The sequence below is a fragment of the Arachis hypogaea genome, chromosome 5 (assembly GCF_003086295.3).
Source record: "Arachis hypogaea cultivar Tifrunner chromosome 5, arahy.Tifrunner.gnm2.J5K5, whole genome shotgun sequence".
NCBI lineage: Eukaryota > Viridiplantae > Streptophyta > Magnoliopsida > Fabales > Fabaceae > Arachis > Arachis hypogaea.
Genome location: NC_092040.1, coordinates 57,649,939 through 57,664,629, shown reverse-complemented (window position 1 = coordinate 57,664,629; position 14,691 = coordinate 57,649,939). Strand labels below are relative to the sequence as shown.

At 33.1% G+C, this 14,691-nt stretch overlaps 1 protein-coding gene and 1 non-coding gene across 2 annotated transcripts; one reads left to right on the top strand and one right to left on the bottom strand.

The window, feature by feature from the left end:
* Positions 1 to 1,152: 1,152 nt before the first annotated feature.
* Positions 1,153 to 6,190, top strand: LOC112801613 (uncharacterized). The gene is made up of 5 exons (XM_025844437.3): positions 1,153 to 1,709; positions 1,808 to 3,435; positions 4,122 to 4,538; positions 4,810 to 5,039; positions 5,742 to 6,190. The coding sequence occupies exons 1-5, from the start codon at positions 1,537 to 1,539 to the stop codon at positions 5,994 to 5,996; spliced, it is 2,703 nt and encodes a 900-aa protein (XP_025700222.1). The 5' UTR covers positions 1,153 to 1,536; the 3' UTR covers positions 5,997 to 6,190.
* A 4,111-nt stretch (positions 6,191 to 10,301) lies between these two features.
* LOC112804198 (small nucleolar RNA R71) lies at positions 10,302 to 10,407 on the bottom strand. The gene has a single exon (XR_003202818.1). It is a non-coding gene; the product is annotated as a small nucleolar RNA R71 (small nucleolar RNA).
* Positions 10,408 to 14,691: the final 4,284 nt, after the last annotated feature.

The following is a 14,691-nucleotide window of genomic DNA, read 5'->3' as shown; positions in this document are numbered from 1 at the left end:
GATAACATGATAGGTTAATGCTATGTGTCACAAGATGATTGGTTAACGTGTTAGGTGAGTGACACCTAGCACGTCGCGTGCCACTTAACATATAAAAAAAGTTATTTATAATCAAAATAGTTCTTAAAAATTTAAACATAAGTCATTTTTATTTCTAAAATTTTAAAAATTAATCAAATTAGTCCTTATATAAATTTCTTTTATTTATAATCTTTTAGATCTCACTAAATAAATATAGTAGTTATTTTAAAAAAATTATATTAAAATATTAAGATTCAACAAGTGATTCCACAAATTAGTTTTTCAATTATTGAGTTCTACCATATAAATTAAACAATAATAAAAAAAATTTGATAAACTCATTTAAATAAAAAAATTTCACTATAAAAAATTATAATTTGAAAATGTAAAATTTTAAAATACAAATAACAAAATAACTTTGTAATAGTTTAATTACTTTTGTTATTTTATGTAAAGAGAATTTTGTTTACTAAAGTCTAAAAAATAATATCAAAATTAGTACTATCAAAAAATATTTTTAATATAATATTATGAAGAAAAAATAAAAGAAATTTATATAAGGACTAATTTTATTAATTTTTAAAATTTTAAAGATGAAAATAATTTACGTCTGGACTATTAAAGACTATTTTGATTATAAATAACTTTTTAAAATGTTATTTATATATCAAAATCAGCCACTAAAATCAGCCACCAATGTATTTGTGTATAAATACATGTGTGGTTTAATTTATTTTCAATATGTATAATGTATATTTGTATTCTATCATGTATTTTATATTGGTGGCTGACTTTGGTGGCTGATTTTAGTGTACACATAACATAACTTTTTTATATCTCAAGTAACACGTGACGTGTTAGGTGTCATTGACCTAATATGTCAACCAATCATCTTGTGACATGTGGCATTAACTTACGACATCATCATACCACGTGACACTTTACTTAGAAAATTGTTGTGTAATTTTTTAAACGATGAAAAATTATTTTGATAGAATAATTAATAATAATATTAAATTTAAATTGAATTAAAGTTAAATTAAGTTTTTAAGTGACAAATTCCGTATTTAGTTTTAAATTATTATTATAATATATAGTCATATAAATATTAATATTAATGTGATATTTTATACACCCAAAATGAAATTGAAATGGAAGTTTGGTTTGGAATTTGTCTAAAAACTTTTTTAAAATACGAAAAGTGTGTTCGAAACAAAACACGTTGGCTTTGGACAAATGTGCACAATCTTCTCCCAGAATCTCGCTCTCTCCTTCCATTGTTCTTTCTCTGAGGTTCAAAACCAAAATATCAAGCACACGTCTCACTTTATAACATCATCTTCCTCCCACTGATTTCTACTTCTTCTACACACAATGAATCTCTCACATTCCATAATTTCCCATGTCAATAAATAATGATAATAGTAGTAATCACAAGTCTTAATTGCCTTGGAGTTTTCTTTCTTGAGCATTAAAAACAACGCCTTTCCTTCCAAAAAGGCCCATTGTAACTTGATGGGTGCCAAGAACCTTCTTGTGCTTAAAACCCACGTCGATGGTTCCATCAATATAAGCTTTGTGAATGATTTTGTTTATGGCAACATGTTCTGGGCTTTTCGTTCTTTGTGGGGTTTCATATCCACTGTTGTGGTTTATTTCTCTGGGCTCATACTCAGATACATATTAAGGTTTGTTCTGTTGACTATTATTTCTCTGGTTAGTGTTTGTGATTCCATTCAATATGAATAATGCTTTATATCTTTTTTTTTCCTTTTTGTGATTTCAGGTTTCTTCAGCTTGGTGATGCAAAGAATGAGGTTAACGTTCAACCACCTGATGCAGATTCTGAGGCCAATGGGATCTCAGAAAAACTTGCTACTTTCTTCTTTTGGAGTGAAAATTTTCTAGAAGTTGGTGAAGAAAGAGAAACTGAAATAGAAACAGAGAGCTCTGCTTTCATGGAAGATAATGGAAAAAGTGACGGAGAAACAGAGAGCTCTGTTTTGAAGAAGGTTGAATGTGATACTAATAAAGACCCTGCGGAAAGTGGAATAGAAGGTGAAGAAGATGGATCTGATTTCATGGGGAGTAACTCTTCTGTTCATGAAGATGCTGAGAAGAATGTTGCTGAAGAAGAGGGATTTGTGTTCATGGAAATGGACTGGGATCCTCGTAAATGTAAACTAGATGAAGATGAGAAAGAGTTCTTGGGGTTAATCGAGAGCAATTCTAGTGTTCTTGAAGGTGGTGAGAAAATTGATGAAAGCAAAACAGAGGAATCTGTTTTCATGGAGAATGGTTTTAACACCAAGAACAGAGAAGAAGAAAAAGAACAGGAAACTGTGGAGACTAATTTCACAACGAACACGAGGAAGTGTGAGTACATGTGCGGAAAAGACACAATTAGTGGGTTCATAGAAGAGCCCACAGCCATGAGCTTCAGCTTTAGAGAATTTTACATGGGTCCATATGTTTCAACAACCATTTCTCATAATTCATGTACCGACAGTGCCAAACAATTTTCAGCTCTTGATTCACAAGCAGAGGACTCTGTAGCTCAAGGAGAAACAAAGGACTCTGTTCAAGAACAGGGTTCTAGTACTACTGCTCCTCCTAATCCTAGTACTAGTGTTCCATTTTGGTTCGAGAGCCACCCATTTGTTGAAACTGATTTGTCCGACGAAGATAATGATGACTTCCTTTTCAATGAAAACTCGATAGTATCGGATTCGGAGTCGGAGTCATCTAGCTCAAGTGGCTTAATCTGGGGCAACGTCGACAACAAAGTTGACAGTGATTCGTTAACATATGAGTTTCTTGTTGGTAAGAGCATTGATGAAAGCTTTGAGACTAAGATTATGAAGCTGATGATGCAAGAGGATCGAATCGAAGGTGAGGATGCGAAGCAATCTTCATCCGATGATGATGATGATGGGTTCATAGAAATGGGACAGGTTAAGAACGATTCGAAGTCCTTCAACATACATGAAGAGAAAGGGTGGAGCAATGACATGAAGAAAAGTGAAGCTAAGTGCAAAAAGAATCTTCAATCGAATGAACCGGATTCCAATTTTGATACTAACGAGGATGATTTGGAATGGGAGCATGATGATTTGGTGGAGCAATTGAAGCTGGAGTTGAAAAATGCAAGGCGAGGAGGACTAGCCACAATTCCAGAGGAGGACGAGGGCGAGGACGAAGACGAGAAAGAAGAGGAGGAGGAGAACGAAAAAGAAGAGCTAACGGAGTCTCCGAAACCGAAAATGGGGTTTGATGAAGATCTTGAGCAATTGGAAGTCGAAGAGAAGGTTGAATACAGTGAACAAATAGATGAAATTGAGAGAGTTTACAAGAGCTATGCAGAGAAGATGAAGAAACTGGATATCTTGAATTACCAGACCATGCATGCATTAGGTAAGAACCAAATTAATTTTCATATCATTGTTAAAATTGGTGTTGTTAGAGCATTTTGAATTTTTGAACAATTTCAACGTTGTTCTTTTGAAAGTTTTCAGCATCTTGCTTTACCAAACTCTCATCCCATCTGCATCATCAAAAGTAGCATATTGAAGTTCATTTTTTTCCTGGTAATTTCATAATATTCTATAACGCCTCTTTTCTTGATGAATTTATGCCACACTTTTTCTTTTACTTTCAAATAATTGTTAAGTACAATGGTTAATGGTGGGCCCTTGTTTTACACCGGTCATATCTTGTTTAATTATGTACACATAAAGCTATTCATTTCTAGTTTATTTCTCAACAATAATTGAATAGATAGTGACAAGTCTGCTTCATATAATTGAACAGATAGGTCTACTTTATACATTAAAGACGTTAAAGTATCAGGGATATTGGGATTTATTTCACCTAGTTTTTAGAATTTAAAGCATTCAATAAAAGATGAAGGAACCTTGAAATAGTGTTTTTTTTGAGATTTGACCCGGATTGGTTTCTAGTATTGTACTCTAAGCAAAAGAAAACTTGTTTCTTTAGCAATAATAATAATAATCAAGCTAATATCTTTTATTGTTGGGTTTTGCTATCCATTTGTTTTATTATTATTAACTCACCTACTTTGCTGCTTACAATTGTTGTAGGTCTAATTCAACTTAACAAAGACCCTCTTAAATTAATTTCGATACCAAAATCCACAACCCAAGGTGCAAAGCCCGTGATTTCACATAATCTATGGCCAAGAAAAGGATCAAAGAACACAAATGATCCAATTTTGAAACTTGTTCATGAACTTCATAGAGATCTTGAATTGGTCTATGTTGGGCAAGTTTGTCTCTCATGGGAAATCCTTTGTTGGCAACACAAGAAGGCACAAGAGTTGCAACAAGAACATCATAGTCATGGTCATAGGTATAACCTTGTTGCTGGTGAGTTTCAACTTTTCCAAGTTCTCTTGCAAAGGTTCATAGAGAATGAGCCGTTTCAAGGGCCGAGGATTCATAACTATGTCAAGAACCGCTGCGTCATTCGCAACCTTCTCCAAGTTCCGGCCATCAAAGGTGAAGTATCAAAATCAAATATTTAGTTTCTATTCATGTTATATTTAACAATGTTATCTGTACGAAAAATATCAGTAACTCATGTTGAATATATGTTCAAATAAAAAGTACACATTAAAAATAAATTAAACAATATATATTTATACACAAATATATAGTGATTAATTTTTTGCATGCATATAACTTAGCTTCACCCAAGTATGCGCGTATTTGTATTTGTGCAACAAATTGCTGCCTCATCTGAGATTTTTTTCCCTTTTCTTTTCGGTAGATGATAGCTTGAAGGATAGGAATATGAGTAAAGTAGAAGAAGAGGTTCCAATTACAAGTGGAAGGTTGGCAGATATCATAAAAGAATGCATGAGGGTGTACTGGGAATTTGCCGGAGCAGATAAGGATTATGGGAACGTGGTCCTTAAACTTTCTCAGCGAATTCCAGCTGAACTCAAAGATCCTTCAACTTCAGGTCTTATAGATGATATGAGAGCTCAACTACATAAGGTATGCTACTATATGCAAAGATGAAAAAGGATTATACTACATGAGACCCTGCAATTTCAGGTCATATCAGTACTCTTATTATACATTTGCATTATACTTTTTATATATACCTTAGAATATTTTTCCTTTTAGTTAACATTTTTACTTTTAGGTGCGCTTAAGAAACATTAAAAAAAGATAGTTACTTGTCTCATTTATAATATAATAAAAATACGTGTATACTTATCACATTTGCACAGAAATTAAACAAGATAAATAATAAAATTTAAATTCGTAAATACCATTCAAATTTCACATATACGTAAATAAAATATTTATTTTATTTATTTTAAAAAATTTTAAAAATTTAGGATTTTGAAAAACTAAGTATTTTGTTTAATTGTATCATTAGTCTATATAATTTCTTTTTTCACATAAGCATACATTTTTATTATAGTATTTTTATTTTTTGTAAATAAAAATAAGTGATTGTGGATTTGTAATTTTTTTTAAGAAAAAGATTAAGTTATCATAGAATTGTTAAAGAAAATACTAAATACATGCACACATTTCTCACCTTTTGTAAAAAATAATGTTATTTATTTTTTGTTATCTATTATTAGTTTGATTAATTTTTAATACAAAATAAAAAAGAAAATTCATCAAAAGAATAGATGCTCATAATAAATTACAAATTTAGATTCTTGGTTTGTATGTATGCAGAAGGAGAAATGGCTGAAGGACTTGGTGAGGAGTGGGAATTGCATAGTAAGGAAGTTCCAAAAGCACCACCAAGACGAACTTGATCATGAGCAATTGGTTGCCCAAGTTGGGTTGAGATTAATTTCAAGGGTCCTAAGCATGTCAAGATTAAGGAAGGAACAGGTTCTATGGTGTAACGAAAAGTTGCACCGCATCAGATTCTTGAGCAGGAAGAACGTTCAGGTTGAACCTTCTTTCTCGCTTTTTCCATGTTGAATCAGAAGTCAGAACTATAGAGATACTTTAATTTAACACAGAAAATTAATTATATACCTAAACTACCATCTAGGAGCATCTGCATACATTGAACTCATTTTGTTCCATTGTATATGTATAATAATAACGATATAAAGATATATATAGATATGGATAACGCTTATTACAAAGGTTGCGAGAACTCAACCTATCAATGAACTGGTATTTAGTGATTTAGTAATTTAATCTGTTTAATTAAATAGAAAATAAAATTATTAAAAATCTAATATTTAATTTTAATATTTAAATTTAATTATTTTTAAACTAATAAAATTTAAAATTTGATAATTTCACATAATAAATTATCTAATTTATTATTAAAAATTTAAAAACAACTTTAAACATTAAATTTATAATTAAAAAAAAGTCAAAATAAACACAATGTTTTACTAAAAAAAAAAAACCATTAGCAAATAAGTTTTCAATTAAATAAAGACATTCATCACAAATCATTTAAGTAATACAAGTTATATACAGCAAAATAAAACCTCATCCATAAAAAAAATACACATTCAAATTCTTTAGAAGTTCTTATGAACAAAATTATTCCAAAAAATTTAACAAAGTATCATGCACCATCATAAATATTATTCCAAAATTAATAAAACAAAAATAACAAAAAAAAAGATTTTATTTTGTCCAGCAACGAGACTAATCAACAGTTAATCAAACTGAAATCATGATTAATTTTTGACAATTATAGCAACGAAAATCTACTCTATCCAGCAATTAGAATCTAAAATAAAAAGTATAGTAATTTAAAATTGTTATAATTAACAAAATAAGAATAAAATTAAATTGAACTGTTGAAGAACTCAAGAAAGAGAGAGAATAACATAATCAAACTGTATAATATTTTACTGCGGCAGAGAGAGAGAGATTCCACAGCAAAGGAGGAACTGCAGTGACAAAGTGAGCTTAAAAGAGAATCAGTTTGCGACGGCGAAAATTTGAGTAGAGATTCTGATACGAAAATAAAAGGATAAATAAGACAAGAATTGAAATTGAATAAAAAAATACATTGAAATTGAAATAGAAACAAAAAGGATAGGTTGAAATTGAATACAAAGAGAATCACTCTACTTTCTATCTAATTTTTTAACGTAACAAGAAAGGGACTCCTCAACCTAACTTGTCAACGCCATAGTTTGGAAATTAATTCGAAGGGACTCCTCAACCTTCTAACCAATTCCCTGATGCAATAAGAGAGGGACTCTTCAACTTCAATTGTCCACACCATGATTTCATCACGAAACCAAAAAGGGGTTTTAAACCTCTAAATCATTCTATTCTACAACTACAATAGCTAAGGAGGTATTTATAACCTCTTATTAGGTTAAAACAAAGAAAAACCTTGAGACCCATAAATATAAGGCCCAATCTAATAATTAAATAAACAAAGTCAAAATACATTAAATTAAAATATTCTAAAAATGTAAACTAATATATTCTAAATAACACTTGAACTCTTCATATCACGAATATTTGAAGCACGTATCATTCTTTTCCTCTTTAAAAAGATTCGTCCTCGAATCTTGTAGGTGAAAAAAATTAATATATGAAAAGGACAATAATTACAAAAAAAATTTCTTTTTTCATTTTGTAAATTACATTATTATCCCTATTTTTATTTAAATTTTCTAATCTACCCCACACCACCCCAAACCTTAACACTACACTCACCTCTCCCCTCACCCCTCACACACGACCCTCTGGTGCACGAAATTGTGATCTCTACTTTTCACAACTCAAACAGTCCCCGGTAATGACTCCAAAAACTTGGTGCTCAATACCATGGTCTAAACATAATTTCACAACTTCGCACAACTAACCAGCAAGTGCACTGGGTCGTCCAAGTAATAAACCTTACGCGAGTAAGGGTCGATCCCACGGAGATTGTTGGTATGAAGCAAGCTATGGTCATCTTGTAAATCTCAGTCAGGCAAATTCAAATGGTTATGGATGATTTATGAATAAAACATAAAATAAAGATAGAGATACTTATGTAATTCATTGGTGAGAATTTCAGAAAAGCGTATGGAGATGCTTTGTCCCTTCCGTCTCTCTGCTTTCCTACTGTCTTCATCCAATCCTTCTTACTCCTTTCCATGGCAAGCTGTATGTTGGGCATCACTGTTGTCAGTGGCTACAGTCCCGTCCTCTCAGTGAAAATGTTCAACGCGCTCTGTCACAGCACGGCTAATATGGTTGTTGGTAGGATGAATATGGATTAGAGTCATATGAAGGTGGTTGGTAAGAAGGGGTTTGTAAGTATGGTTGATGATTATGTTGAGGATATGGCTCATAGGCATATGGTGGTGGTTCTTGAGAGTCACAAGGAGATTCTCCATAACCATTGGATTGGTATACATCAAAGAGTGGCTCTTCTTCATAGTGCATTGGTGGAGGTTGTTGCCATGAAGATTGATCATATGCATATGGCTCCTCTCACCTTTGGTTATCCCATCCTTGATACACATTCTCATTATAGTTCTCATCACCTACAACATAGTTGTAACTACACTCATAGCTAAAGTGAGAATTCATGATAGCAAGAGAGGGCAAAAACAAAGAAATAGTAACAAATATAGAGAACAAACTAAAAACTAACAAAGAAGCAAAAAGCAAACATATTCACAATATTCACATATATACAATAACCAATAATACAACACCATTGCAATTCCCCGGCAACAGTGCCATTTTGATGATTGGATTTTTGATGGTATAGAATTTCACAAATGAATTCTCGTTGCAAGTATAGTTTCTAAACCAATCAATAATCCTTTCATACAAAAAGTTGTTTGGCACTAGTACAAACCCCTAAAATTTATAAACCGAAGTATTGAACCTCGGGTCGTTCTCCCTAGGAATTACAATAAAGTGTCTTGTTATTGGTTGTGAGTTATTTTGGGGTTTTTGAGATTTTAGACAAGAAATATAAATGGCAAAGGAAATAAACTAACAACTAACAAAGCTCTTGGCAAGATATGAGTACTAGAAGTCCTATCCTAGCTATCCTCCTCAATTGTGGTAACAAATTGTCCATTACTCCCACTTAGTTAACCTCTAACCATGGAGGAAAGTCAAGTGGATGAATCAATTTGATTCCTCAAGTCCTAATCAACTCCTAAAGGAAAGACTAGCTTTAGAGGCATTCAAATTAATTAGCAACTTATAATTATCAATCAACAAAGGAATCAGATAACACAAGAGTCACTAATTACTCTACCTAGGCTAAGAGGAACAAAACCTACACTTAAATCCAACCAAGCATTTCATCAAACACTTGGAAGGCACAAAAGAAAAGCATAGTAAATTGAAAACAAGAATGAAATCTAACAACAATTATTGAAAGGAATTAACAACAACAATTAAAAGAAACACAATTATTATGAATTTCCTTGAATTGAATGGAAAGAAAATAGAAGGGATAAGAGTAGATCTACAACAAAGTATAAGAACAACATAAAGGAAATTACAACAAAAGAATAGAGGAAGATGAATGTAACAACAAGGAATTGAAAGGTAGAAGTAGAAGAAAGAATGAATGAAAACCTAGATCTAAGAACTAAACCTAATCCTAATTCTAGAGAGAAGTGAGAGCTTCTATCCCTAGAAACTAACTCTAACTACTTCTAAAACTAAACTATGACTAATGATGACAAGTATGTAAAAGTATGTTGATTCCCCTTCAATCCCTGACTTAAATAGCATCAGAAATGAGTTGGATTGGGCCCACAAGGCTTCTAAAATCGCTGGCCACGAGTTGCATTAAGTGGATCATGTGCCACCATCGGCGCGTCCATATACTGTGTGCGTGCGCGCCTTTATACGAGATGCAACTATGGCAAATCTTATATCGTTTCAAAGCCCCGGATGTTAGCTTTCCAACCCAACTAGAACCACATCATTTGGACTTCTGTAGCTCAAGTTATGGTCGATTAAGTGCGAAGAGGTCGGCTTGACAGCTTTTGCAATTCCTACATTTCTTCATGAGTTCTCCATTTTTACATACTTTTCCTTCATTCCCTTAATCCAATCTTTGCCTCCTAAATCTGAAATCACTTAACAAACTTATCAAGGCATCTAATGGAATCAAGGTGAATTAAATTTAGCTATTTTAAGACCTAAAAAGCATGTTTTCACTCTTAAGCACAATTAACGGAGAAGTTATAAAACCATGCTATTTCAATGGATAAATGTGGGTAAAAGGTTATAAAATCTCCTAAATCAAGCACAAGATAAACCCTACAAATGGGGTTTATCAGAGAGCTGAGGTGCAAACCTTCAGGCAACAAGATGATGAGACTCTCTATGAGGCATGGGAGAGGTTCAAGGACTTAACAAGAAGATGCCCACCAGATATGTTCAATGAATGGGTTCAACTTCACATTTTCTATGAAGGTCTTTCTTATGAGTCAAAGAAGGCTGTAGACCATTGACGTTAGGATTTTTGCTAGTAAAGAATTTTATAAAAATATAGTCGCGTTGTAAGTATAGATTCTAAACCAACAGAAAATCCCTTCGTACAAACATGTTGGTTGTCACAAGTAACAAACCCCTTTAAAATTGATAACCGAGTATCTAAACCTTGGGTCGTCTTCTCAAGGAATTGCAGGGAGGTGTTCTTATTATTGGTTATGCAAAGATATATTTTGGGGTTTTCAAAAGAGTTGAACAAGTAATGTAAAATAACAAGTCGTCAAAATAAAAACTAATAAAGCTCCTGGCAAGGTATGAGAACTGGAAGTCCTATCCCAGTTATCCTTATCAATTGTGATGAGAATTGGATTTTTCTCCCACTAAGTCAACTTCTAAATATGAAGGTAAGTCAAGTGGATGAATTAATTTTGATTCCTCAGGTTCTAGTCTTTCCTTGGGACAGGCTAGAGTTATTGGAACTCGAATTAATTCTTGAAGAATTCCAATTTTCAGTCAATAATAAGTTTGATAACTCAAGAGTTACCAATTAATCAACCAGAGCCAAAAGGTAGAAAATCTAAATTATCTATATAAATAAAGGAAAACAATCATAAATCTGAAATACCTCGAATTATATTAAATAGAAAGTTAGATTGAACATAGAAATCCATAAGCCAAATTGGCAACATTAAATAATCAACTAAAGTAATAAATAAAAGTAGAAAATAAATTAAATGAACATTGAACCTGTGATGAAGAAGTTGAAATCCTAATCCTAATCCTAATCCTAAATCCTAAGAGAGAGGAGAGAACCTCTCTCTCTAAAAACTACATCTAAAACCTAAAATTGTGAGTAATGATTGAATGATTCCTTCTGCTCCACTCCCAGCCTCTAATTTGTGTTTTATGGGCCAAGAACTAGGTCAAAAACAGCCCAAAAATCACTCCCAGCGCTTTCTTGTCTGTACAGGTCGTGGCAAAGTGACGCGGAGGTGTCATCCATGCATTTGCGTGGAATGAGATTCGCAAATGCGACACGTCCGCGTGGAACGCGCGTTCGCGTTGCCTATCTATATGGCTACTATGGCAAATTATATATCAAATCGAAGTCCCGGACGTTAGCTTTTTAACGCAATTGGAACCATCTCATTTGGACTTATGTAGCTCAAGTTATGACCATTTGAGTGCGAAGAGGTCAGGCTGGACAGCTTAGTAATTTCTTCAACTTCTTGTATTCCTTCCACTTTTGCATGCTTCTTTTCCATTCTTTAAGCCATTCTTGCCCTGTAATCTCTGAAATCACTTAACACACATATTAAGGCATCGAATGATAATAAGAGAGGATTTAAATAAAAGAAAATAAAAGCCAAATAAGCATGTTTTCAGTCATAGCACAAAATCAGGAAGGATAATGTAAAACCATGCAAATCATATGAATAAGTGGGTAAAGAGTTTATAAAAACCACTCAATTGAGCACAAGATAAACCATAAAATAGTGGTTTATCAACTTCCCCACACTTAAATATTAGCATGTCCTCATGCTAAGCTCAAGAGAAGCTGTAAAGGAGTGAAGAGAAATAATAGAGAGTATGCAATGCAACCTATCTATGCGGATACAACTACATGCAAAATGTTTCTACCTACTTGGTTAAAAGTATACAAGTTTTTCAAGACAAATATGAATCAAATTCCACTAATTCAAATTACACAATAAAAGACAAGTAAACTTGTAAGAAGATAGCTCATGAAAGCAGGGAACAGAGAATCAAGCACTGAACCCTCACTGGTAGTGTATATCACTCTAATCTTTCAAGTGTTTAGGGTCAATCACTCTATTCTTCCCTAATCATGCTTTCTAAACTTTGTCCTTCATCTAACCAATCAACAAATATTTAGTATACTCATGCACACATCATGAGGTCTTTTCAAGGTTGTAATGGGGCCAAGGCAAGGGTGATGATATATGTATGGCTAAGTGAGCTATAAATTGAATCTTTGAGTAACCTGAGCTATCACCTAACATACATACATTCTATATAATTTCTAAAATCATGCTTAGCTACCCATAATTCCCACTTTTATATCACATACTCATGTGTCAACTTTTCTTTTGATTTGTGTCACATATGCATTGATCTTTTATTAACTTAACATTGGGGTAATTTTGTCCCCTTATTTATTTATTTATTTATATTATATATATATATTTTTTTCTTTTCTTTTCTTTTCTTTTTTTCTTTTCTTTTTTTTATAGAGACATAAAAACTAAAATAACATATCAATGCATATGAATTTTTTTAATTTTCTGTTTTACATGAGTAGATACCCAAATTTTCCAATATTCAGAATTAGAAACAAGATACATTCCCTTATTAACCCATGTTTCCACAGTTTCCCCACACTTAGTTGATGCACAACCTCTATCTTAAGCTAACCAAAGATTCAATTGGGATATTTAATTTGTTTTTCTGCTTAAGGCTAGTGATGTGGTTATAGAACAAAAAGGGATTAAAAAGCTCAAAGTGGCTAACAAGGGTGACATAAAAGGGTAGGCTTATTTGGGATAAGTGAGCAAAAACAAGTAATGGCCTCAATCATATGCAAGTATGTAAATACACTAAATATTGGACATATAGATTGGAACAAAATAAAGATTACAATCATAGAGAAGAAAACACACAAGAATAAAAATTTATGGTTAAATAATGTAACCATATAAATAAGCTCAAACCTCGCAGGTTGTGTGTTCTTTGGCTCAAAAATCATGTTCCAAATACAACTTCAAACAAATTTAACACATAGAAAATTTTAAATTTTTTTTAATTTAAATTAGTGAAAATTTTCAAAAATAGGGTCTTTAAAAGAAACTTATTATTTTTCAACCAAGGAGTACTTAAATGCAAACAATCAACTACACATGCAATCTATTATGCAATGCAACAATGAACAAACAAAGAAAACATAATATTGGTATTGAGAAGAGAATAACTAACCCATGGAGATATCGACCTCCCCACACTTAAAGATTGCACCGTCCTCGGTGCATGCTAAGATGTGCAGGTGGTTGAACTGTTCCAACTGGCGCTTTTCTCCAAGGTTTATGCAGATGGACTTGTTTGTCACCCCATATAGAAGTTCTTTTCCTTTCCTTATTCGGTGGCCATCCTGAAAGAAGAGGAAAAAGAAGAAAAAGTAACCCAGAAATAAAAATAAGAAAATAAAAAAAAGTCTGGGTAGGTTAATGCCAAATAATGAGGGTCTCAATTACATGGTAGCTACAACATGCAAATGAGAAAATAATAGAAGCACATGGCATACCAGTGGTGAAAAAGTTGCAACAAAGGGGAAGAGAGTGCAAGACAATATAAATTCATGTCAATGCAAAATTAATACAAATATCATAAAGGATTAGCATTGACTTAAAAAATATTACCCAACAGCATAAAACAAGTCACTGAGCACCAAAATAATACCAGAAAAGATACAACAGTTGAATAAGAGCATTTAACACCAATGGAATTAAGGAAAATAGAATGAGAGTAAAGAAGGATGAGAAGTTAAAGGGATGAAGAAAGAGAAAGGAAGAAGGAAGGAAGAAAGAAATAAGAAGGGAAAGAAAAGATTTAGATATGGGGAAGAAAGGATAAGATAATTAGCTGCTCTGGATAAGCTGTGTGCCATTTGTGACGCGGACGCGTGAGCGACGCGTTCGCGCGGATAGCGCTTCTATGAAATGACGTAGACGCGTCATACACGTAGTCGCGTGGATCGATTTGTGCCATTAGCGCGAGGGCAGCCTCACGGTCGCGCAACTTTCTGTTTGAAATTCATATTGCCAAATCTTTGGGTGACGCGATCGCGTCAACGGCCTAAATTTGTAAACGGCACGGACGCGTGGGTAACCTGGACGTGTGGGAGGCGTTTTTCCCACATGACGCGGACGTGTCATCGACGCGGTCGCGTGGACCAATTTATGCCAAAGGCACGCCTCCAGCCGCGCTTTCGCGTGATTCTCTGTTTATATTATTTTCTTCCCAACGCACATATGACGCGGTCGCGTCGCGTGCGATTTTTTTTATGTAGTATGCAGAAGGCAAAATGCAATGAATGTCATGTGAAAATTCTAGGTTCAAACAAAATTCAAAAATAAAGTAGAATGGAGAAAGAACGATCATACCATGGTGGGTTGTCTCCCACCTAGAACTTTTAGTTAAAGTCCTTAAGTTGGAC